We start from the raw sequence: 26,925 nt of genomic DNA, 5'->3' as shown, positions 1-26,925 counted from the left end.
CTAAGTCTAAATGTGACCAATCTAAGTCTAATACTCGATGTGACCAAACTAAGTCTAAGACTAGATGTGAGCGATCTAAGTCCAAGATCATGAACTGATGAAGTCAACTCAGATGAGAGGTGAAAAGTATTCTAAGAAACCAAACAGTCCAGTTGCAAACAATTGAGCGCCCTGAGATGACAATGACATGGTGAATGAGAACATTCATAGACTGGACAGGAAATAATTTAAGAAAGAGCCAATGTTGAGTTTATTGTATATCTATGAAGTTTGGCTTACAGTTTATAGAGCACAAAACTTGCTGTAATTTGAAGAAAACAATATGAACGTGTGAACTTTCATCTGCAGCCAGAACTTGGACATGATCTCGCAGGCAGTGTGCTCCTTTCCAACAAGCTCTCACTTTAAAACAAATATTTACAATTCGGCAGAACAAAGCAAAAGAACAAACACAAAATGTCACAAAGGTGTGAAACTAAAGCTTTGTGGTTCTTCATGTTACAAACATTGTGTTTTCTGTATATTAAAAGCATGTTTAAAAGGAGTGAGAAGCAAATGAAATGGAAAATAACAAATAAAAAAAGTGTCTTTAGATCTTCTCTGCTTCCTCCGCAGTGGAATGTTGACCACGTTTGCTCGTCAGTCACGTTCTTTGTCGGGAATTGTTTTAAGATTCTTAAAAGCAGATTGTGTGAAAAAAAGGAAGGGAGGGGAAAAAAGGTGGTCCGTGGCTTGAGTGGTTTTCAGAGCGACCAACAGTCCTTTAGAACAGTGTCAGTAATATCCAGGCTGGTACTGCTGGTTCCAAGGCTTCTGGCTCCAGAACTGCACAGACCAAAAACAACTTTTAACCCATGAACCTTGATACTTCTCAACCATTTATTACATGAACCATGATACTTCTCAACCATTTATTACATAAACCATGATACTTCTCAACCATTTATTACATGAACCATGATACTTTTAAACCATTTATTACATGAACCATGATACTTTTAACCCATTTATTACAAGAACCATGATACTTTTAACCCGCTCATTACATGAAACATGATACTTTTAACCCGCTCATTACATGAAACATGATACTTTTAACCCGCTCATTACATGAAACATGATACTTTTAACCCGCTCATTACATGAAACATGATACTTCTAAACCATTTATTACATGAACCATGATACTTTTAAACCATTTATTACATGAAACATGATACTTTTAAACCATTTATTACATGAAACATGATACTTTTAACCCATTTATTACAAGAAACGTAATACTTTTAACCCATTTATTACATGAACCATGATACTTTTAACCCATTTATTACAAGAAACGTGATACTTTTAACCCATTTATTACATGAACCATGATACCTTTAAGACATTTGTTTTACCTTAACCATGATACTTTTAAGACATTACATGAACCATGATACTTCTAACCCATTTATTACATGAACCATGATACTTCTCAACCATTTATTACTACATGAACCATGATACTTCTAAACCATTTATTACATGAACCATGATACTTTTAACCCATTTATTACAAGAACCATGATACTTTTAACCCACTCATTACAAGAAACATGATACTTTTAACCCATTTATTAAAAGAACCATGATACTTCTAAACCATTTATTACATGAACCATGATACTTTTAACCCATTTATTACATGAACCATGATACTTTTAAACCATTTATTACATGAACCATGATACTTTTAACCCATTTATTACATGAACCATGATACTTTTAACCCATTTATTACAAGAACCATGATACTTTTAACCCATTTATTACAAGAACCATGATACTTTTAACCCACTCATTACATGAAACATGATACTTTTAACCCATTTATTACAAGAAACATGATACTTTTAACCCATTTATTACATGAACCATGATACTTCTAATCCATTTATTACAAGAACCATGATACTTCTAACCCATTTATTACATGAACCATGATACTTTAACCCATTTATTACATTAAGCATGATACTTTTAAGCCATTTATTACATTAACCATGATACTTTTAAGCCATTTTTATACGTTAACCATGATACTTTAAACCCATTTATAACATGAACCATGATACTTTAAACCCATTTAATACATAAACATGATACTTTTAAGCCATTTATTAAATAAGCATGATACTTTTAAGCCATTTATTACATTAACCAAGATACTTTAAACCCATTTATTACATTCATTAATATACTTTTAAGCCATTTATTACATTAACCAAGATACTTTTAACCCATTTATTACATTCATTAATATACTTTTAACCCATTTATTACATTAACCAGGATACTTTGAACCCATTTATTACATTAACATACTTTGAACCCATTTATTACATTAACCAAGATACTTTTAACCCATTAATTACATTAACCAAGATACTTTTACCCATTTATTACTAGAATCATTATAAAACCTAACCATTGTCTATCAAATTATAAGTCGACAACATCTGAGCAAGTTCATCTTTCTCTGCTTTATAAGAGTTTTTTTCAACTTCACTAGTAAGTAATTTGCAGCTGTAATTCCAGCAGAGGGCACTGTATCCCCAGTCAAGGCTTGATTTAATATTATACCAAAGATGGCCATCAAAGCCTGGATTTTTAAAATATGCATCAATCAAGTATCTTTTCTTACCAAGTGTATATGTTCCATTGTGACAGATAAAAATGCATGTACTGCATGAAATTGCATAACTTTTAAACTTTTGTATCATCTAATATTGGAACAAATATAGCTGTAGAAAATGTATGGATATATCATATTTTCCAAACTTTTTTTTGTTGAAATAAAAATATCTGACCTTTTTCAAATCAAGTTATCCATGAAACTGTACACTGTAAAAATATAATAAAAAACAAACAGACAGCTCTGTTCTAGAACTCAACCATATGGAAATTGGTACCGTTTACACTAGTAATACACAATAAAATAAACAACTGCAGATTTTACAGTAAAAAAAACATTAAAGTTCAGTTTCCAGAAATGTACTACATCTTTTTTTATTTTTTTAATAAATGGTACCATTTTTTCATTTACAGTAATACACAACAACCTTAGATTTGATGGTACAGAAGACTGGTAGCTCAGTTGCTAGAATAATACGGTAAAAACTGTGGTACTGTTTTGCAATTCACAATAATATGCTGTAAAAAACAAATATTTACAGTAAAATTTTAACAGTAAAATACTTTATTTTTTTTACAGTGTACATGAAAACAGTTTTATCATCAAATGTATTGGCAGTTGTCTAATAGTATCATGAGGCGAATCCTTGACAATTATTATTCATATATTATTCTCAATGTGGAACCTCCAATTACCAACGTCTTTATTTGTGAAATATGCCTCCGTGCTGCTTCATTTATTCATTTTGTGTGCTGCTGGAAGCCATTTTTATGACATCACTTCCTGTGCAGTACAGTCCACACATTAGGAGAGGCATAGCCCTCTACGTCACATCCTGTTTACGCAATCCGTTACTCGGTCGTCACTTGTCAGTGCGTTACTTTTCTCGCCAATCACCACCTTTTTGTCTATTTTCTTACTCTGCACACCAATTCTGATTTGTTCTGCCAGTCTAAACGCTGCAAGTGCTGCGAATCGGATCTTTTGACATCAGATTCAGGAGGTAGTGCAAATCTGATCTGATCTTTACAAATGTGACTTCAGTCTAAACGCAACGTGACCTTTAATGTGACTTTTGCGCCATCTTCGGACGAACTACGTCACTCGTGTGCGCGGGGAAAGACGCAGACCGCCAGCAGAGGCGGATACTTCATCACAACATCCGGTTTCGGTGCGCAAAGTCTATTCACGACGGCCCAATTTTCGGTGCATCACTTGTCAATAGTGCGCAAATAACATCTATATGCAATATATGAATATATATTTAGATCCAGAAGAAATAGTAATTGTTGAAGGACCGGAATTGACGCTGTGGCTTATTTGCATCCACGTGAGTTGACAAATAAAGCTCACCTAGATCCACGCTGTCTCCTCTACTTAACAGCCATTAAAATATTACAGCCCACCCAAATATATTACACTATATACATCCATTCATTACTTTCACATAAAAAAAATATAATTTTTCTCAGGTGTGGCAACTTTTATTTTGTAGTAGTAGCGACTTCCTCCCGGGTCAACTTCCTTTGTCTTCACTTTATTGACCTGCGCATGCAAGTGACGTCAAAGCCACATTGGGGCCTGTGCGTGTTTACACTGGAGTGTGATCAAAATCACATTTTACTCTAGGTGCACATGGACAGATTTAATCGGATTAAAAGCCTAAAAGGAATACAAATGCTTCATGTAAACATGCCATTTGGAATATTCTGACCCAATCACTCACGTTCGGCTCAAAGCTGAATTCTGATCGGGACAATAATTAAATGCAATACTTATTTGTAAAATTTTGATGAGTACCGTATTTTCCGCACTATAAGGCGCACCTAAAAACAGCCAATTTCCTCAAAAGCTGACAGTGCGCCTTATATATGGACCAATATTGAGCCACAACAGGTCTCGCAACTACAGTAAGCAGCCGCCGACTTCATTATGCCCCGTGCTTCTTCTTCTACGGGGGAAAATGAAGTTGCCGGCTGCTTACCGTAGAAGAAGCGGAAAATGAAGTCCCGTAGTTGCGAGACCTAAACTTTATGTAAAGACCCAAAAATGGCTCCTATTTAGAGACACGCTTACGACGCAGAGTTTAAACTCAAGGCGATCAGTCACGCAGCAGAACACGGGAATAGAGCAGCAGCGAGATAATTTAACACTAACGAATCAATGGTGCGGAAGTGGAGGAAGCAACATGATGACCTGCGCCAAGTAAAGAAGACTAAACAGAGTTTCCGAGGGAAAAAAGCGAGATGGCTACTGTTGGAGGACAAACTGGAACAGTGGGTTGTTGAACAGAGAGCAGCAAGTAGAAGTGTCAATACAATCACTATTTGTTTTGTTGACATTCCCTTTAGCGCAGCTCCATCTAATGGATGCATAACGTATCCCCAGCCTCTACTGTAGCGTCTATTCTACGCGCCTTATATATGAACAAAGTTTTAAAATAGGCCATTCATTGAAGGTGCGCCTTATAATCTGGTGCGTCTTATAGTGCGGAAAATACGGTATTTTAGGTCAAAGCATAGGAAGAAGATGGATGGATGGCATAATAATTATGTAAATGTCTCAGTAAGATGAAAAGAGTGCCTCTGAAGTGGCGACTGCGGTTTGTACTTACATCAATGATGTCGTTCACAACAACATAGGCAGATTTGACATGTGTTGTGGGAGAATGGATTGTTCTTGTTCGCTTTAACTCCATAGTTTAGTCGCTGTTTCATAGGGCCGTCTCGACATTGTTTAGTTTAGGGCAGGGTGACTGAGTGTGTCGGGGCTGGTTGAGGGCGACACGACACATTATTGTCCCAAACAAATGTTTCTTCTCCTCACAATAACAACATTTCATTTATGTCAATTTCCCCGATATTCTGCCTCTAATAGCGGGTTTCGTTTAATTGGCCAATTATGTGACTCAGTTACGTCAACGCAGAATTCGAGTGTCTTACTTTTTTGGTCGAGTTTAGTGATTGTAGATTAACCATGGCGCTGTGTCAAGTATAAGTAGTAACCATGGTGACATCCCAAACTTCTAGTAGACGTGCTTTTTCCAACCACTCATTTGCTCCTCGTGTTTCACCGTCACAAGCACGCTGTGTGGCCCGTAATCATTTTTCTTCCGATTAATATATTTTCATGATCGTGAAAAGACAGAATCGAAATCTAAATTCCATTAATTGACCAGCACTATATTACTGTATAACTGTAAGTAAACACAATTAAAATGTGTAGAGTAACTATGAGACACACTATGAAAAATATACATTTTTAAGTTAAGTTTTTTCTTCACAAATGAAGGCGAGTCTTCACTATACATGGGTTTCCGTTAGCGAAGGATCTCGGGTAAACCTCGCGGCAGCCGCCATCTCTTGTGTCTTAACTTTGTTTATTCTAAGTATTTTCCGCACTTTTGCTTCGACAATTGACTTCAACTTCGGGAAATTTGAAAGAGGACGTGAAAGTTTCCTACAGACAGACGTTAGATAGGGTTTGCAAAGCCAGGGATTTACTGAAGTTGAAGGATAAAGATCTGTATGAGATGGGGAAAAGACGAATCTTACCCTGATATAAGTTACCCGGACATCGTCAACTATTTGGTGAACAATGTAAGTGCCTATACTCTGGATGTGCTCAAGGTCTACAAGTCGCTGAAATCGTACAATTACTTTGTGAGGAAATTAAACTGGCTACAAAGGAAGATAAATGTGTGCCCATCGCTCATGATGTTACCCAGTTTGGGTGGGTAACATCATAAAGGTCTGCTTTTTCCCCCTAATATTAATAAACAACTGTGGAAGATTGATAAACACATTCAATTGCATAACAGCCTTTACCATCGACAAGGAAAACAACATAATTCAAAGCACAAAATGATCAGTGCAAACTTTATAGTGTCGTTTTGCTGGATCGGGAGTAAATCCAGCTCGATTGATTCTAGCCAGCAACAGATTGAGCCTTTCTGTCGACAGCTGCTCGGTTTTCTTTTGCCTGCTTTACAATGCCCTTAGGAATATCGTAGCACTTTGAGGTTCCTTGTGCTGAATTTGCGCAATTTCTACAACCCCACACGACGCACGTGTGACCCATTTTGCACAAAAATAACAATAGAGGTGTGCTTGGTTAAAAGTGTTTGCATACAATGGTGATGGACGGCTGGCAGCGCTTCATAGCAGCAGTCGCCCTCCAGGGCCCCAACTCCCCGCCCCTCTGTTGCGAGTTGTCGTGATTAAATGTAACGTGTTTGTGTGCATTGCATGGAGGTTTTTTCCCACTCCAGACTAGGCCCCCTTAGGAGCCCAGTCTAGATTGTATTTTTTTACTCATCTTCCGCAGCGTTTTACCTTTTTATCTTTTACGGGGCGCCTTTGGCGACCCATCAGCGTTCCTGTTCTGTAACCCTGTACAGTTTGTTTGTCTAATCTTGAACGGGTTTGTGTTAAGTTTTGACACAATATGGCGGACGTCGTCGGATGAACGGCATGGCGTAGTGGGTACAGCATGGCGTAGTGGGTACAGCATGGCGTAGTGGGTACAGCAACCGTGCCAGAAACCTGAGGGTTGCAGGTTCGCTCCCCGCCTCTTACCATCCAAAAAAAATCGCTGCCGTTGTGTCCTTGGGCGGGACACTTCACCCTTGCCCCCGGTGCCACTCACACTAGTGAATTGAATGATGAATGATAGGTGGTGGTTGGAGGGGACGTTGGCGCAAATTGCAGCCATGCTTCCGTCAGTCTACCCCAGGGCAGCTGTGGCTATGAAAGTAGCTTACCACCACCAGGTGTGAATGAATGATGGGTTGGTTCTACATGTAAAGCGACTTTGGGTACTTAGAAAAGCGCTATATAAATCCCAGGTATTATTATTATTATTATGACGTCATCGGAAACCTATTTATTAACTGTAATATCTGCCAATACAGCTGATGAATAATCAAATGAGAGATGAAACATGTCAGATAAAAGTGGTGTTGTACTGACCCCTTGCTGCCAGCTCTGGTTGAATGCCTGAGCTTTGTCCATCCCGTTCCTGTTGCCAAAATTGCCGGCAGTCCTGTTGTTGCTAAAATTGCTGTTCTTGTTGCCGTAGTTACCACGGCCGCCACCTCTCTGCTGAAACTGGCCAAGAAAACATGTCGCGTCAATAAAATACTGTGTCAGCAGTTTGAAGATTGAAGCAAACCTGGTTGGGATGTCCTCGGTTTCCGCCACGAGCCATGCCAGCTCCTCCTCTGCCCGCCGCTCCTCTCACCATGTGGCCGCCTCTGTTCATGTGGCCGCCCCTGTTCATGTGGCCGCCCCTGTTCATGTGGCCGCCTCGGGGTCCCATGTTGCCCCTCATGGCTCCACCTCGGGGGGATCCGCCAAGGATGGGAATCGAGCCGCTGCTACGGTGGAAGCTCCCGCGGTTGGGGTAGCCTCCTCTGAAGGCCGGGGGAGGCAGGAAGCCGCGAGGAGGACGGCTGTAGCCACCACGAGGGGGCGCTGCAGATAGACAATGTGTGACGTGTCACTTTATGGCAGCGCTTCTCAAATTGAGAGATGTTAGCGGCAACAGCGTACTAGCATTTTTATTGTTAGGAGGGTTTCACCACATGACATTTCATAATTTATTTTACGCCCTTTTAATGCCACTTACAAGAGTTTCATACCCACGTGTTTGTATACATACATATATACTAGAGGTGGGGGAAATAATCAACTTTCACATGCATCGCAATTCGGACATGGATGATTATAAAATCGATTAGTAAACGTCAATAATCAATTAATTTAATGTAAATAAAAGACATTTGTCAAATTTGGCTGACTGCAGCGAGCCACCTCACCGACCAGCTCCTTTATTATAAGACACTCAAGTTCCAGTTTTGCACACATTTCCATGAATTTAATAAATGTGATGGAATTTCTAATTACAAATGCAGTTTTTAAAAGTTGCAAGTGATTTAGTGAAACGAGAAGAAATGTAAAACTGCATCAATATACATGAATTAAAGATGTATCAATAATCAATTTTTTATGGAATCGTAGCTCCTAAATCGTAATCCAATCGTGAGCTGGCCAAAGATTCCCACCTCTAATATCCTCTTGCGTAACTGCAGATCTATACGTGCACGTCCAAAAAAATCTAGCTTTGCGTCAGCGTTCACTAATGACTAAGGAAAAAAAAAATCATCCTAAAAGACAGAATTTCCAACACAGACATCTTAAAAATTGTAATAAGATGCTTTTATTTTTTTGTCTATTTTCTTTTGTTATCCCTTTCACGTGTTCCTTAGTTTTTTTCTTTCTTTATGGTAGTTTTGTTTCAATTTCTTAATTACGGTTTGAAAATTACAGAGAAAAATATTTGTCTATGTTCCGATTGTTTGGATTTCATGTATGAAAAAAATAAAGAGCTGTGATTGGTCAGCTTGTTCTGACATAATTTCCTAAGTTTGCACAGCCCACCTTTTTTGAGAGGGTCTTCTCTTACGGTTTTGATGCAATGAGAACATTAAATGTGGGCCTTGTATTGAACAACATCAAGGTCGTTGTTTACTACGACCACTACCACACACAGGAAAAGGTGTGTGTACCAAAACACAGATTGTGATTGACTGACAAGAGGCTTCACTGAAACCTCTTGTGTCCAGTTTGAAACCCAGAGACAAAAGAGAAACTGACATAGCAATTTATCCATGACAAAAAAGTTACCATAGGTTCTATGAATGGACTTATTGACTGTCAGCCCAGGAATACAATTGTATGACGTGTTTTAATGCCTCTGGACATCCAATTTAATGCACCCTCATTTTTCCCAAAATCCATTTAATGACCCCCGGAAACCCTGGTTAGTAGAGAACTATCTTGAGACAAAAAAATTAACATTTCAGTCCCTTAAGACAGAATAATTGAGAATGGTACCTCCTCTGAAGTTGCCTCTGTTCTGGAAGCCTCCACGACCTCCGCCCCTCTGCACAGGACCGCTACCACGACCAAACTGGTTCTTGCCTCCGCGGCCGCCGCCTCCACCACCACGGGGGCCCCCACCCCTCTTAGGTGTGGTGCTGCCCTGGTTGGCCTTCTTCTCGGCCGGCAGGGCCGTCTTGCTTTCCTCTTTGTACTGCTCCAGGACCTTGACGGCGTCGTCCTTCTGCAGCTCTGCAAAGAGCACCTCGTTGAAGCTCTCGCCCTCCTCGGGCAGACTATAGAAGCCTGGGAGAAAAAGACACAGTCAGCATCTTCTCTGCGTTTCTTCAAGGAGTTGCTCACCTTTCATCTTGAGAAGAGCGTGTTCAGGTACTTCTTTGCTGTCACTTTCCACCTTCTTCTGGACTCTCTCCTTGTAGTCCTCCTCAGACGGGAACACCACCACTGCTTTGCGCTGGAAGCCCGCAAACAAGCACATCTTCCTCTTCTGGCCCGGAGCGGACAAGTTGGTCTGAAGCAAGAAGAAAACAAGTTGACTCGTATGTCGCGCCACACACACGTCTCGTTGCTCACGTACATGGTCCAGGATGTAGTTTCTCTTCTTGCGGGCAGCAATCTCAATGAACTTTCCCAAAAAAAGTGGTGCTCGCTGAGAAATGGCAGTCAGCTTGGTGAACTCCTTCGACTGGCGGTTCAGGTTGTTGATCTGTGAGACAGAATGATGTAATATTCTCTTAATTCATGCCTCTTAACCTTCATTAGTGGAAGGTCGGTTCATTGTTTTCAGTCCGTCACAACAGGTTGCTGGCACCCATAAACACTTGTAATCATACATTTATTTTTTGAATTGCAGAATTTCCCACCCCATCACAGTGGTTGGGAATAACGGTTTTAAGAATGTCAAACCCGGTTTAGCTACAAAGGGTTAAATAGTTAATACGGATATTGCTCCAATATCAAGAAAAAAACCCTAAATGTGTGATATCATGTGCGATACAAGCAGTCCTTGTACACGGGTTGAAAAGTATGTCTCGTTTTGTGCCCTGAACAGGAAGTATACCCTTCCCACAGCGTTTTTGCTTGAAAGGATTCTTCATTCATCTCTCCAAGCTACGTTTGTACGTCTTACAATGCAACTAAAACAGTTCTTACTTACTGAACCGTCCCATGTGTGACGTCTGTAGGAGTGTTTTCATGCATATTTGTACATGCTATCTTAATGTAATCAACCTAGTGTTCGTCGCATTTGCTAATATGCTAACATGTTTACAAGAGTCTGCAAGGGCATACTTTTAATTGTTTCAGTTTCGTAAATTCACCAAAATGTCACCGTGGAGTTATTGAGTCTGCCTTATAGTCTGGTGCGGCTAATATGTAATAATAGTATATGTAAAAAATAAATAATTGTTTTTCCTAATTTTTGGTGAGCGCAGCTTTAATACCAGTCCGCTTTATAGCCTGGAAAATACAGACAAAGTTTCATATTAATGTCTCATTTAGGGATGTCCGATAACATCGGACTGCCGATATTATCGGCCAATAAATGCTTTAAAATGTAATATCAGAAATTATCGGTATCGGTTTCAAAAAGTAAAATGTATGACTTTTTAAAACGCCGCTGTGTACACGGACGTAGGGAGAAGTACAGAGCGCCAATAAACCTTAAAGGCACTGCCTTCGCGTGCCGGCCCAATCACATAATATCTACGGCTTTTCACACACACAAGTGAATGCAAGGCATACTTGGTCAACAGCCATACAGGTCACACTGAGGGTGGCCGTATAAACAACTTTAAGACTGTTACAAATATGCGCCACACTGTGAACCCACACCAAACAAGAATGACAAACACATTTCGGGACAACATAACAAATACCCAGAACCCCTTGCAGCACTAACTCTTCTGGGACGCTACAATATACACCCCCCGCTACTCTCCCCCTCAACCCCGCACACCTCTCCCTGAGAGAGCATGTCCCAAATCCCAAGCTGCTGTTTTGAGGCATGTTTAAAAAAAAAAAAAAAAAGCACTTTGTGACTTCAATAATAAATATGGCAGTGCCATGTTGGCATTTGTTCCCATAACTTGAGTTGATTTATTTTGGAAAACCTTGTTACAATGTTTAATGCATCACAACAAAATTAGGCATAATAATGTGTTAATTCCACGACTGTATATATCGGTATTGGTTGATATCGGAATCGGTAATTAAGAGTTGGACAATATCGGCAAAAAAGCCATTATAGGACATCTCTAGTCTCATTACAAGATAGGAAATAATGAACTAAGTCAGGGAAATGTACAAGTAACGGCACCGAATGGCAGCAGGGCCCAGGCGAAGGAATAATATGAAAGACTTAGTATGAGAATGTATTACTAAAACTAGCCTGTTACAACTTACCATCATCTTTTCCACGATTGTGTCACTTCCCAGGATGTAGTATTTGCCAGGATTCTCCTGCACGTGGTTCTTCACCCACGTTGTCTTGCCTGACCCCGGCAGACCGACCATCACTATGATCTACACAACACAAGGAGGATGGAAAGATGTTAACACAAATATCAGGTTATATGACATTTCCTCACGATATTCACCCACTTACCTCACAGTCGGCCTTGGTCTGCGGACCCTGAGGCCCACGCAAACGTTCATCAACAGGAATCTGCTGCATGAAAGTATAACCTGGGGGCAGCGGGAAGTACGGCGTCTCCATCTGGCCAAAGTTCAACTCCACGGCACAGTTGTGGCACATGACATGAGGGAAGAGAGCCTGGCCATTTAGGTCATCTTTGATCACGCGGAAAGCTTCGGCCGGCTCCCCGCCGTTCTTGGAGAAGGATAGAACCACCTCCTCCCCCTCAAAATCCTACACAGAGCCACACACGACAAGTCTTGGCATTTAAGTCAACGTTGGCAAAGACGTGCAGGACCTCAAACTTCCCAACTGGAAAATGGTACTGTCCTCTGAGAATAGAATCATTATTGGATAAGTCACATATATAAAAAAATGTTATTGGATACACAAATATAGAATAACAATTTTTTGGATGCACAAATATAGAATAAATCATTATTGGATACACAAATATAGAATAAATCATTATTGGATACACAAATATAGAATAAATCATTATTGGATACACAAATATAGAATACATCATTATTGGATACACAAATATAGAACACATCTTTATTGGATACACAAATATAGAACACATCATTATTGGATACACAAATATAGAGTTAAGTAGGTCTGGGCGATACAGAATAAGTGTTTTATATCGGACGATTCCAATACTTGATATTTCTATGACCTATGAAAAATAAAGAGCGGGAGAAAAATTTATGAAATGTAAACATTTTGATTTGAAATCTAACTGATCATAATCCCTCAGCTATCAAGACAAAAAGGAAAGGCAATGGAAAATGTAAACAAAATAGTAATGTTACATTGAACACTCAACAATAAGCTCTTAAAATGAAGGTACAAAATAAGGAATATGTAAAAAATGCTAAAGTGTAAGACAATAGTGCAAAGTGTGAAAGTGTACCGTATTTTCCGCACCATAAGCCGCACCTAAAAACCAAAATTTTTGTCAAAAGCAGACAGTGCGGCTAATAACCCGGTGCGCCTTATATATGGATTAATATTCATATTTATTTTCATAAGGTTTAGGTCTCGCAACTACGGTAAACAGTCGCCATCTTTTTTCCCCGTAAAAGAGGAAGCGCTTCTTCTTCTACGGTAAGCAACCGCCCCATAGAAGAGGAAGCGCTTCTTCTACTGTAAGCAACCGCCAAGGTGAGCACCCGCCCCCGGAGAAGAAGAAGCTCGCGGATATTTAATTTCATTTGTTTTTCTGTAAAGACAACAAAATGTCTCCTACTAAGAGACACGCGTACAAGGTTCCACTGGCTTTTGATATTCATGTGAACCGCACTGTGGATACAACGGGAGCACGTACGGTGAATATTCGCACCACAGGGAATGAGAAGTCGTCCTACTGTGGTTCTAGCTTGCCATGCTAACGGCCAGAAACTTCCACCCACGGTGATATTCAAAAGGAAGACCTTGCCAAAAGAGAACTTTCCAGCCGGCGTCATCATAAAAGCTAACTCGAAGGGATGGATGGATGAAGAAAAGATGAGCGAGTGGTTGATAGACGTTTACGCGAAGACACCGGGTGACTTTTTTCACGCAGCGCCGTTCCTGTTGATCTACGACTGCATGCGCGTCCACATCACAGATGGTGTCAAAAAACAAGTGAAGCACACCGAAGAAGAATAATTTGAGGGATTTGTAGATGAGTAATAACTTCAGAAAGTGAGCTTTAAATGTTTATTTTGTGTGTTGTGTGACACTAACGTATGAGCAACGTTGAGTTATTGATGTTGCTATTGCTCTGCACTATTTTGAGTGTTACTATTTTTGTGATTGCACATTTGCACATTACATTTTGGGAGTGAACAGAGTTGTTAGAACGCTGGTTTGTAATATATTATTAAAGTTTGACTGACCTATCTGACTGTTTTGTTGACATTCCCTTTAGCGTAGCGTAGGTGCGGCTAATAGCACGGGGCGGCTAACAGGTAAACAAAGTTTTGAAATATGCCGTTCATTAAACGTGCGGCTAATAACACGGGGCGCCTTATGGTGCGGAAAATACGGTAAACAGAAACCTGAGAAGAACTATTTTCTGCAGGTTTAGTGCCAGGATGATGCAGCTGTGGTCGGTTATTCTTATTTAAGTGTGGAAAGGAATTTATGTGATGTAGTTATTTAAATATTATTGGACAAAGTTAATATTATTTCAAAGTAGCACACTTATATTTGTAATTTATTTTATTTAACACATTCCTACACTTTAGTTCCAACCTGTTTCCGTATACCGGTACTCGATATAGGGAAGGGATTAAAGAAAAGACAGCTTGTTTGTTTAGTTGCTACTGTCTTCTGATACCAATAATTTGGTACCGGTACCAAAATATATATCGATACTTTTACAAATAAAAGGGAACTACGAAAAAGTGCCAGTTATGGTTTAATTTTAACAGAAAATATTACAATACAATTAACACATGTTTCCTATTGCACTCAATGAACAATTTTAGAAGGTTATTATATAAATTAAAGGGCATTAAACACATTGTGTTTTTATTGTTGCACTCAAACAATTTACAATTTTCCATATTACATATAGTCTGCCATAATCAAGGATTAGATTGGAATATAATAAAAACACTTTATTAACAAGATATTAAATGCTTCATGATTTATGGTTGCCAATTCTGGTCTGTGCTTTAAGAAAAATATAATTATTAGTAAGTACTAAAAACAAAACTATGGATAAATGTACAGATAAGCCATATAGCAGGTAAAACACTTCTGTTAAAAATAAAACACAAATTGTAGTAATTTGTTACCAAATTCAGTCATTTTACTTGCACTAGTGGACGTTAAATGGGCGGTCTTAACTCCACTAATATTTGGCATCAAGCCAAGCAGCTGTGTGCGCGTCTACACATCTACATATGTATCTACATATTACGTATCTACACGTGCACAACAGGGGAGCTGGTGTACTTATGAGCAAACAGTATGTGTGTTTGCGAGAATGTCAACATGTTGTCTGAGTGACGTCAGTGAGTGAGTGGTCATGCACAGAGAGAGGAGCGAGCTCAGTGTGCAGTAAAGCGATGAATGGGTCTGGTTGTGGGCTGCAAAACTAATAATAAAGTAACCAGAAGCAAAGGCGAGACGAGGCGTGTTTTAAAGCAACACTTGAAGCGCGGCGCTTCCTTGTTTGAAGAGTCACTTTACCCGTTAGTTTTGAAATCCAAATACCGCCGTATGGCACTTCACACACCCGCTTTATTAACCAGTAGAATTGTCTTTTTTTTTTGCCATTTTCCCTTTCCAAGAAGTTATTGCTTGTATGCACTCTGTGTGTGCGTTTTGACACACTCAACATCATGCGCCTCGGCTCTGTAGTCACCGCCACACAGCAGCACTTAGATGAAAGAACTGTACAGGTACTTTTCAAAAGGCAGTTTAGTACCGATTTCAATCAATTAGTATCGCGTTACTTTATTAGTACCGGTATACCGAACAACCCTAATACATACATATAAGAAATGTTTGGACAGGGGCTGGACTGATAAAAGGATATATCTATCTATATATATATAAAAAAGTTAGATAGATATATCCTTTTATTGGTTCAGCCCCTGAATAAATCCTCATTGGATACACAAAATAGAGAATAAATCATTATTAGATTGGCAAAAGTTTCCTTTAGAATGCAGAGCGAACTGACAAATGACCAAATAAGCAAATGGACTTACAGCAAGGCAGCAGATGACATCATTCTCATCAAAGGTTTCACCAAAGTCTTCTGTCACAGAGTTTGTGGTCTTCTTTCCCTTCCCAGAGTAGGCGTAGGAGTGGACGCTTTCACCTAAGCAGTGATTGGAGTCCATCATAGTGCCATAGTCAACAAGCCCAAATATTCTCTAATAAAGATCTACTCTTCAAATGAAGTCACCTAACTTTTCCATTTACGAACCACAGGCCGAATAGGAATATGCTTTGTTGCAAGACCATTAACTGTGGGTAGGCATATTGATTTCCGTTAGCTACTCAGCTAATTGCTACTTTGTGTGCTTCTTAAGAGTTTTTTAGGAGGGGGGGAAGGAACCCTGACACACAAAAAAATACATATGTGCTGACTTGCTTTAAGGCATACATCACTCTGTCTTTCCCCATTTTTTAAAATACAGAAGTGGATGCGAACGCCTATGTGCAAGTACTGCTTTCATGGTCAAAGCTCCAAAACAACCAAAGAAATGAAAAGTTTTATCCGAGGAGACACGGAGCTTAAAAGGACAGTCAGGATCGTCATTGTCCCCGCTGTCACTCGCTGGCGTGAGCTCAAAGACGGGGAATTTCAGACCAAAAGCTGCCTTGGCTCTGTTCCTGCTAAACTACTAAGTGACTTTCTATGCTCAAATCAAAATACTAGTTCCCAGTTCCATACTACTTCCTTTGGAAAAACTCTCCCGCCTGTCTTTTTCTTCGGACCTGCATCCGCCCCGATACATTCTTGGTAGTAGTGTCGCGTTTGTAGCGCAATCCAAGATCATTCATTGACAGTGTCTGCTATTTAACATCAGTATAGCCATTAGAGACCTAATATTTGAGACAATATTACGGCGGACACCATGTGCTAGCCCTCATGGGTAATGTGGTCTTCCTCTGGCAAAATACTGCCACCAAAATCAACCAAAACCGAAAGTTCTTAAGTGGGGCTTTAGGATTTCCAGTCCCTTCACTCGGCGCCAGTTCACCCAAAAGGTGGGAATCTTTGGGCACCCCACGATTTTATTATGATTTAGGAGCTACGACTCGATTAAAAAATTATTATTGATGCATCTTTAAATATATAATATTGATGCAGTTTTACATTTCTTTTCATTTCACTCGATTAACGTTTATCACTTGCAACTTTAAAAACAGCGCATTGTAATAACAAACAGTTAAATGAATCCCAAATTGATTAAATTAATGGAAATGTGTGCTAAACTGGAACATTAGTTCCCTGAAATAAAGGAGCTGGTCGGATCTCGCGGTGAGGTGGCTAGCTGCTGTCAGTCAAATTTTCAAACAGTCTGCATTACTTTATTTACAATAAGTAAACCGATCATCGATTATTGACGTTTACAAATCGATTTTAAAATCGTCCATGTCCAAATTTTGGTGCATCTGAAAATAGAGTATTCCCTCTGCTTTGGCTCCACTCACGCTTCTCATTTTCTGTGGCTCAGTCCTGGCGTTGCCATGTAGTGTTAACTGTTACTTCTCTACACCTTCTGTGTGCGATCTGTTTCTTCACATCTCAAGTGTGCATCCTTACTTATTTTTCCTCACTCCTTTTTGAGAGCGCTTTTTGTTATTTATTTTTTGCTCTGTATTGGCGTCCTACCGATTGTGACACTTTTGTCGAGACAGGCCCCCTTTATTCATGTGTACATTGTTTTGTATGGAGAAACTATTTATCTTCCTATTTACAAGCGCTGTTAATGTACCTACTAAGTTGGTAAATGGACTGTACATGAAATGTTGCAACACATGCATGGTGTAATACACAGTTCAATATTGAAGAAACCAACCAAGCATCAGTGACGCAGCAGACAGGGACCAGCCAACTTGCACATCATGGATTCCCATGTTCTTGGTGGAAATGTGCTTCACTGGAATCTTTTCTGTGATCTGTCAGGCAAACCATGCGTTACAATTTTTTTTTACCCAACTGCAATACGGAAATGGCTGCAGTACAACATAAAAAAACAAATCTCTGAACTCCACGTACCTTCATTTCAAAGCAGGTTTTGCCTTTGTTTATGCCGTATGTGGCCTTTCCTCCGGACCAGAGGTGAGCAAAACTCTCCATGGTGAGGGATGAGGCACTGTAGCGGTCTCGTGACACCTTAAAGTGCAGGTCGCAGTTGTCTGTGACGCAACACACAGACAATACATGAACATCTGCAGGGTTCCTACAAAATCCTCCTACAATGCGCATAAGTTCCTGTAATTTACTAATCTTTGTGCCTGCTGCTGCAAATAAAACACTATTTTGGGGCTATATGCTTGGTCGCCACACTCCTGCATACTGATAGATGGAAATAAGTACATGAGAGTCACTATTGGTTTATGGATGTTAGATGTCAGCACTACCATGGTAATGATGTCATCTACAGGTACACTTTGTCAAACACACCTTCGAGTCTTTCTTACCGTCAGGTGTGCACAAATTTAAGTTAAATCTGAATATCTTGTTTTAAATACAATTTTTGGCATTGGCCTTGAGTAGCAGATAGGTGTCAGCTTGGGGAAAAATATTGTGCATCCCTTGTAGTTTTGGAGATAGGCTAAATAAATTGTTACGTATTTACAGACAAAGCTTTGTTTTATTCAAACGGATAACCGTTAAGGATTGTATCAATACCGGTATTCAAGGGTATCCTTATCGGTACTATGCATAATTTGTGTGGTGAAAAAATATGTGAAAATATGAATTTTTATCAGCACAAGAGGTTGTAAGCCAGCAAAATAATGATATAATATCTCACAGCAGGCACGTCTGTAATCAACACCTGCTTCTTAAGTCTTAAACAAGTGTTGCAGTGCAAGGTGCAATTAACTTATGTCATCAGCTTGTAAAGACCACATAGATCCATCACTGGGTTTATGTTCATTACAATTACAACCCACCTATTTCCACCGATTGTCCCTATAATATATTAAATAGTTGTAAAATAATTTATGTATGGCATTCACATTCATTCAGACCTTTAATATCTCATATCAAATATATAAGTCAATACAATCAATTAGCATAGTAAGTGTGTGTGATTTATGGAGCAAAAGGAATTGTTACCTGTGTTTATGTTGTACACAATAGTATTTAAGTGACGGACTAGTGGCCATATTGAGTGTTTGTGTAATGTGTTTTATATAAATAAAAAGATCCAGTGATTATTTTCATTTTTTGAGCGGGTTAATATCGGCCTGTGGATTACTGGATCGCTGGGAGGACAGTTAATGAGTAAACCGCGATCACTTCAAACTGACTAAGTCATTAGCGTGTGGGACTTTGAGGGACTAAGAGGAAATATTGTTGTGTTACAAACTTGTGTACTTTTTATGCGTAGCAGCGGTACTTGAATTAAACGTGACAGCGTGTCATAATTACCACGGTCAGCGGGATTAGAAAAATACAGATAGCGGCGTGGCTCTGTTGCTAGAGCGGCCGTGCCAGCAACTTGAAGGTTGCAGGGTTGATCCCCACTCCACTGCCGTTGTGTCCTTGGGCAAGACACTTTATCCAGCTGCTCCCAATGCCATTCACACAGGTTTAAATGTAAATTAAAGAAGTAGACAATAGGTTTCACGATGTAAAGCGCTATCTAATATAGTTCACTAATCTTTCCAGAATCTTAACAGTCTTTCTGGACCAATCCAATTAGGAACCAGTACCAAAAAATAACAGCATTTTGTAATAAATCCAGTTATTAGTTGGTCCAAACGACATTCAAGTTTTCTCTTTACATTATGCCTTTTGCTCCATCTTCCCAGATTTGATGGGTTTTTTTTGGGTTGATTTCTACAATTAACCACTGGCCATTCAAAAAAACCTTAAACCTAATCGCAGTGGCTACAGGGCCGCCTTTTGGACTTTAGAGCTCTTTGTCAGAATTGAGAGTGTTCTATGAGCCGACCAATGAAAGCCTTCATGGTTTGTGAAGCTACACATGCTTTGGAGGCGCACGTTTACCGGTGCCTTCAAACGGTAGTATGATCCTGGTTTCACCGACTGAAGTCGAAACGGAATCCAGTGAAACGCAGAAGAACGCGCATCTGGTGGGCAGCGGAGCAAATAAGAGCAGTAATTTGATACTCAAAAACAGAAGAATAAAAGTCAAGGTGTAGCAGGGTTTCCCCGAGACTGCCAAGATACCTGTGGCGGTGGGGGCGTAGTCAACAAGATCCTATCGCGTCATTTGCGTAATCTGCTATGATGATACGATTATCTTTGAAATGGCTCAAAAATCTATAAACATTTAAAAACAAATCTGTTAATAAGTATTAACATATATTTTTGCCATAGTTGCTGATTATTGTACAATGCACTTTGTTGAGAATTTTTCAAGAGCCTCGAGACTTTAAATTACTTTTTTATTTAAAACGACTAGCAACCAATCTAGCACCTTTTTCTGGTGTTATTATAGACTATTCGTGGTTAGAGACTCTACTTCTGTCCCTGACAAAAATAGCTGCAGCGAGCATGAAGTCACACTTGCTTGGCGCTGCTGCTCCAGTTGGACTTTCTCTCCCTAAAAGCTGCCACTGTTCTTTTAATATTTGCACATTTTGTAGATGGCTGTCTGGTGGTATAGCTGGGTTATATTATAAAGTTTCGTCCACATTGCAGACATGCCGACTAAGCTCCAGACACTCATGTGCGTCTTGTTTACATTCTGTTTCGTCAACCAAAGTATTTTGGTGCATCACTAGTCAGTAGTGCAGACATAATAGGCTATATAAATCCATTAATTATATAACGATCTGCTGGTGGTAATGTTTTGATGTTAATTTTTCCCATGATCACAAATACACTGTCCGTGCCTGAAAGCGGATTGAGGGGGAAAAAACAAGTATTGTGTGCACTGGGAAGCACGGAGACAAAAGTGTTTGCTAAGGAGGTAAAACCTGTTGGAATTGTGCCGTTTGTTAGAATAAGATTGGCAATAAAAGTTAAAAATAGCATCAGACGTTGACTTCTTTTGGAGGCTACAATACATTATATTACTTTTCACGTAAAAAAACCCACTTATTTTTAAGGTGTGGCTGTTACATTTCCATAGCGCTACATTCAGTTACATTAAAGGGGAAATGTACTTTTTTAGCCCATCGTTCACAATCATGAGAGATTTCTCACATGCCTTTTTTTTAGGATCCTAAAGATTATAAAAACGCTTGGAAGAAGTCAACGTACCAGCTTCTCTTTATTAACCAGAGGAAGCACGAGCCGGTGAAAAGGTTCAACAGAACAGCCGTCAGAGCTGACAAACAGCTGCTGCAGTGCGAACTGTTAAAGCTAACAAATACAGTGAACCCCTTGCTGACGTCACATTGCTTGGCAACTGACACTGCCTTTTAAAAGTATACACACGTTGCTCTCATGATATTTCTCTCAACTGCATATGACATTAAAGTGTTTACCATATTTTGGTCATTTGATGCATTACCAGAACATCTTTCTATTTATTTCCATTTCCATAGCAGTACACTTCCGACTTCCGGCAACAAATGTGTGTTGTAATCATGGCAAATTCGGTAACAAACAACGAAGACGACTATTTTTGGATAAATGAGGATTTACAAGCGTATCTTTTTGAAGCTGAATATACGGAGGATGAACTACTGCTTATAGTAGAGGAGGATTTACAAGCGTATCTTTTTGAAGATGGATATACGGAGGATGAACTACTGCTTATAGTAGAGAGCACAAAGAGAGAGAGAAACATTGGAGCAGACAGAAACCGAGAGAGTGAGGTCGGCGTGGCTTACAGCTGCAAATTTGGAACTTGAAGCCAAGCTATTTCGACATAAATGGAGTGCTAACCCAAAGTCAACTTGAAAAAAAAACGTCCTCGGACAGCTGGCCCAACAGACTACAGTATATCGGGTGAGTCCATTCAACTGCTAAAGCAAAAGTGGGCACACCTCTTGCCTTAGCTACTTTACGGCTAATGCCATTGCAAGACGATCTGTGACTACGCTAAAAAAAGTTCCCCAGTTGTTCAATCTTACAATATCAATGTCACTACAGCTTGGTTTGTATACAGGTTTCAGAATGTAAATGAAGTACTGTTGGTGTTTTTTTTAATGTATTTTTAAAGCGATTTAGAGGCAGAATGGATCACTACCATTAGCTGAATTGCTAGCCATCAAGAGCGAACCAATTTTTTGCTACTTGGAATGCAAAAAAAAAACCTTTGGTTTTCTTGTCTCTCATAATGATTGTGTACGAAAGGAAAAATTCCCACGAGGTTACTCACAGTTGTCCAAGCAGACTTTAGTTTCGTCAAACTCTTCATCCTCCTCCTCCAAAGGTGGTACGGGAGACTTAAACGAAGCCCTGAAAAAAGACAGACCATATAGTCAATTAGATGATGGTCGTTTGAGCTGCAGGGGTACCACTTGCTGCAAAGTTGAGCTGCAGGGGTACCACTTGCTGTAAAGAAGTAGGGGGAACAGAGCGAAAATAAACATTTAAAGAGGCTACAACCCTTTGTGGGCGTATATTGTGGTCCTTGGGAGACACTTACCTTGCAGCATCCAATGAAATCTAAATGCAAGAGATACAGAAAACAGCTACTCTCCAAGTCTTGATGAATAACTATAGATTAATGGTCCACTTTTAATCTTACAAATAAATACAGAATTGGTTTCATTTATGTGTGTGGTATTCTTTAGCATGTGACCTGATAAAATGCAGTTTAAGTTGTCACAGTGTGGACTGAATGCATGTGAAGAAATGCAAGCTACAGTAACTTACCAATCTGTATCAGGCCCCTAAATCATTAATCCACTTTTAATCTTACAAATAAATACGGAATTGGTTTCATTTATTTGTGTTGTATTCTTTAGCATGTGACCTGATAAAATGCAGTTAAAGTTGTCACAGTGTTGACTGAATGCATGTGGAGAAATGCAAGCTACAGTAACTTACCAATCCGTATCAGGCCCCTAAATCACTGGAGGGTTTATAGAACCTTGTCCATTTGGAATACTCTTCCTTAAAGATGAGGCATTCCTGGGCAAGACTAGTAGAGTTGTAGGGGTGTGTATAGGAGGGGCTATAAAAAAACTGAGCTCAGTACTGTTACTTACAGCCAGTGGGTCACATATACTGGTTGCCACTCATAAAAACTCATACACTGGTTGCCACTCATAAATTAAATGCTCATGACAGGCTACTGTTAACATGCCATATGCAATAACTACACTACTACAATATTTATATAAATAATTGGAAGTTGTGCCTACTCTTACATAAAGGAAACTAGGTGTTAAATGGCAGAAAATTAGCATGAAGCATCTCATATAACTTAATGAAGACACTGGTCAGGAAGAAGGTATGTGCGTACACAGGCGCACCATGCATGATGTCACCAGCACGGGGGGAATAATGGGGGGAAAACAAAAACAACTTTGTAAAACACATTGCACGCACACACCATGAAATCACTCACTCACAAGACACGATCCATGAGACAGTAAGAGCATCTTGACTTCATACAAAGAGTGGGGGTAATGGAAAAAAACTGATCATTGCGAGGCAAACGATGGACGGTCAAGAGCGAGTTCCTCCGTGGACGTATAAACATTTTGCAGCGTCCTTGTGTGCGACCCTGCAGCAGTGGACCCCTCCTCCCACAATTCTCAGCTACTGACCCCAGCCAAGCCCCGCCCCTCCATTCAATGAACATCTGCTACATCCCTCTGGGTTGTTTTGAGGGCAGCCTTGAATCACCTTGAGGACACAACTGGCTTACCAAAACATTAAGTGTCATGAGGAACAGACGTAAAATTTACTTTACAGGTGCACGTCTGCTACAGAATTGCAGTGAAAACAATGTGAATGGGCACTGTAAAAAGATAAATGGTAAGGTTCTTTGAGCAGTAAGAGGGATAACCCCCAAAACATGAGAAAGTGGTTATTTATGAAAAGGATTTTCCTTTAGCTAGGTGTATATATATATATATATATAAATATGTGCATTGGCATTTAACGCCAATACATGTCAACAAAGCTATGGATGGCACTTCAGGGATGCTGAAGGCCATTTTGCTCTGTCCCATCCTTACCAGCTGTATTTGTTCTCTTCAATAAATTCAAAGTAGCCCCTTCCATGTTCCTCCCGGCGTCTCTTAACACCCTTCTTATTCTTCTGATCAGCATTCGTGTCTTTGTCCGCATCCCCTTTGAAAATAGAACAAAGATATAGAATGAGGTGCTCCTTTGAGTGAGAGAGAGGTCGGACTGGCAGTGGGGTTCAAGTCCCACAAAGCCCGCTTAAAGATCAGTTACATAAAGTCGACCATCATTTAGCTTAAAAGTGGAAACACCTCATCATAGTTACACAGTTTACACAGTCAAGTGAGACAACTGCAATGACCAGATGGTGTTTACAAGGCAAACTGGTCTTATTGTACATTTATGAACAGTGATCACAGGGGATGGGGAAACAGGTCTGTGCTTTTAAAAAAAAGAGAAGCATAACCCTAAAAAGGGTACTGTACTACAAACCCCGTTTCCATATGAGTTGGGAAATTGTGTTAGATGTAAATATAAACGGAATACAATTATTTGCAAATCATTTTCAACCCATATTCAGTTGAATATGCTACAAAGACAACATATTTACAAGAATTTATGGATTTCACCATCTACGGTCCGTGCTATCAAAGGGTTCAGAGAATCTGGAGAAATCCCTGCACGTAAGCAGCTAAGCCTTTGACCTTCGATCCCTCAGGCTGTACTGCATCAACAAGCGACATCAGTGTGTAAAGGATATCACCACATGGGCTCAGGGACACTTCAGAAACCCACTGTCAGTAACTACAGTTGGTCGCTACATCTGTAAGTGCAAGTTAAAACTCTCCTATGCAAGGCGAAAACCGTTTATCAACAACACCCAGAAACGCCGTCGGCTTCGCTGGGCCTGAGCTCATCTAAGATGGACTGATACAAAGTGGAAAAGTGTCCTGTGGTCTGACGAGTCCACATTTCAAATTGTTTTTGGAAACTGTGGACGTCGTGTCCTCCGGACCAAAGAGGAAAAGAACCATCCGGATTGTTATAGGCGCAAAGTTGAAAAGCCAGCATCTGTGATGGTATGGGGGTGTATTAGTGACCAAGGCATGGGTAACTTACACATCTGTGAAGGCGCCATTAATGCTGAAAGGTACATACAGGTTTTGGAGCAACATACTGTATGTTGCCATCCAAGCAACGTTACCATGGACGCCCCTGCTTATTTCAGCAAGACAATGCCAAGCCACGTGTTACATCAATGTGGCTTCATTGTAAAAGAGTGCGGGTACTAGAATGGCCTGCCTGTAGTCCAGACCTGTCTCCTATTGAAAATGTGTGGCGCATTGTTTAGCCTAAAATACCACAACGGAGACCCCCAAACTGTTGAACAACTTAAACTGTACATCAAGCAAGAATGGGAAAGAATTCCACCTGAGACGCTTAAAAAATGTGTCTCCTCAGTTCCCAAACGTTTACTGAGTGTTGTTAAAAGGAAAGGCCATGTAACACAGTGGTGAACATGCCCTTTCCCAACTACTTTGGCACGTGTTGCAGCCATGAAATTCTAAGTTAATTATTATTTGAAAAAAAAAAAAAAGTTTATGAGTTTGAACGTCAAATATCTTGAACATGGGTTGAAAAGGATTTGCAAATCATTGTATTCCGTTTATATTTACATCTAACACAATTTCCCAACTCATATGGAAACGGGGTTTGTAAATGGCTATTGCACCATGCAAGGAAATGTGAGCCTGCTAGCTTCACTGACACCCCCCATTCCCTTCATATACTTTCGGTGTCGTTAAAATGGCGGCCGATACTTTAAAACATTTCAGATTACCTGTATGTAAGTAATCTTTAGCGACAATTATCCCACATGATTTTATATTCTCTAGTTCAACATACCAATGCCCTTTAAAACAAATCGCTGTGCTTTTAAATGTCCATGTCGAGACCGTCCATTTGGCGAATGGGCTTAACCCTGAAGAAATCAACGGGAAAATACGCTGTTTTGTACTTCTTAAATATACGTCGAAAAAGTAATATAAACGAGGCACAAAAAACAAAAACCCTTTTTATTTTTATTTTTTAAGCAGAAAGCATCGATTTAACCATCCGGTTAATGAGCGCCCCAGGTCGGTTCTAGACAAAGAAAACGCCGCTAGCTCGCTAGCTAATTAGCCAAGTCACGTGGTCGCCTATTCGACGCACATTTTTGTCCAAATTTCACAATTTTTTTTTATTTTATCAGCGGGGAGGGAAGAACGTAAAACAAGGTCGAGCTCCGAGATAATGTGAGCTTTGATGTGTTGCTATTAAAAAGGCGTCCGTTTGAAGCTAAGGTCAGGCCGCCGTGCTGAACAAAACATGGCCGCCGTGCAGCGCGCCTTCTGTATATGGTCAGATTGAATGTAGCAAGCAGCACATCGGGAGACTCACCCTCTGCGGCCTCCGGCTCACCCTCATCATCCGCCTCGGTCTTCTCCAAGTCGTCCGCGTCGGGCTTCAGCATGGCGTCCATCTCGTCGTCGTCCATCTCTTCGTCTTCCGCCTCCTCCAGGGTTTCCACGTCGTTCGCGTCCATGCTTTCTTCCGCCAGAGCCTCCGTACCCTCGCCCTCTTCTTCCTCCATGGACTCCTGGTCGGTGGACTGCTCCACGCCTTCGTCCTCCGCGGCCTTCTGGTCGAGCGAGTCGCCGGCGGCCTCCTCGTCCAAGGCGGCCTGCAGGCGGTCCATCAGGTCGGCCTTCAGCCCCTTGTCGGACAGACTGCGCTTCTTCAGCTCGTCCTTCAGCTCGTTCACTTTCAGCTTTTTCACGTTGATGGAACTCATCTTGCCTTGGTCGTAGATGGACGAATATGTGAAATGAAGAAATAAATAACCGGACGGCCTTTGTTCAGCGGGTGTCGCTGCGAGTAGAAACTGCGCCAAACAGCACCAGGGTAGGATAAAGGGGTG

At 40.2% G+C, this 26,925-nt stretch overlaps 1 protein-coding gene across 1 annotated transcript; it reads right to left on the bottom strand.

The window, feature by feature from the left end:
• Nucleotides 1-223: 223 nt before the first annotated feature.
• On the bottom strand, nucleotides 224-26,925 carry LOC133640919 (heterogeneous nuclear ribonucleoprotein U-like). The gene is made up of 14 exons (XM_062034619.1): nucleotides 26,406-26,925; nucleotides 24,017-24,131; nucleotides 22,204-22,283; nucleotides 17,952-18,091; nucleotides 17,752-17,851; nucleotides 15,928-16,040; nucleotides 12,185-12,448; nucleotides 11,983-12,102; nucleotides 10,157-10,285; nucleotides 9,922-10,090; nucleotides 9,574-9,864; nucleotides 7,850-8,151; nucleotides 7,648-7,785; nucleotides 224-825 (listed from the first exon to the last, which is right to left on the bottom strand). The coding sequence occupies exons 1-14, from the start codon at nucleotides 26,797-26,799 to the stop codon at nucleotides 775-777; spliced, it is 2,406 nt and encodes an 801-aa protein (XP_061890603.1). The 5' UTR covers nucleotides 26,800-26,925; the 3' UTR covers nucleotides 224-774.

The sequence above is a fragment of the Entelurus aequoreus genome, linkage group LG23 (genome assembly GCF_033978785.1).
Source record: "Entelurus aequoreus isolate RoL-2023_Sb linkage group LG23, RoL_Eaeq_v1.1, whole genome shotgun sequence".
Lineage (NCBI taxonomy): Eukaryota > Metazoa > Chordata > Actinopteri > Syngnathiformes > Syngnathidae > Entelurus > Entelurus aequoreus.
Note: the sequence above shows the minus strand (reverse complement) of the source record. Positions and strands in the feature narration are given on the sequence as shown.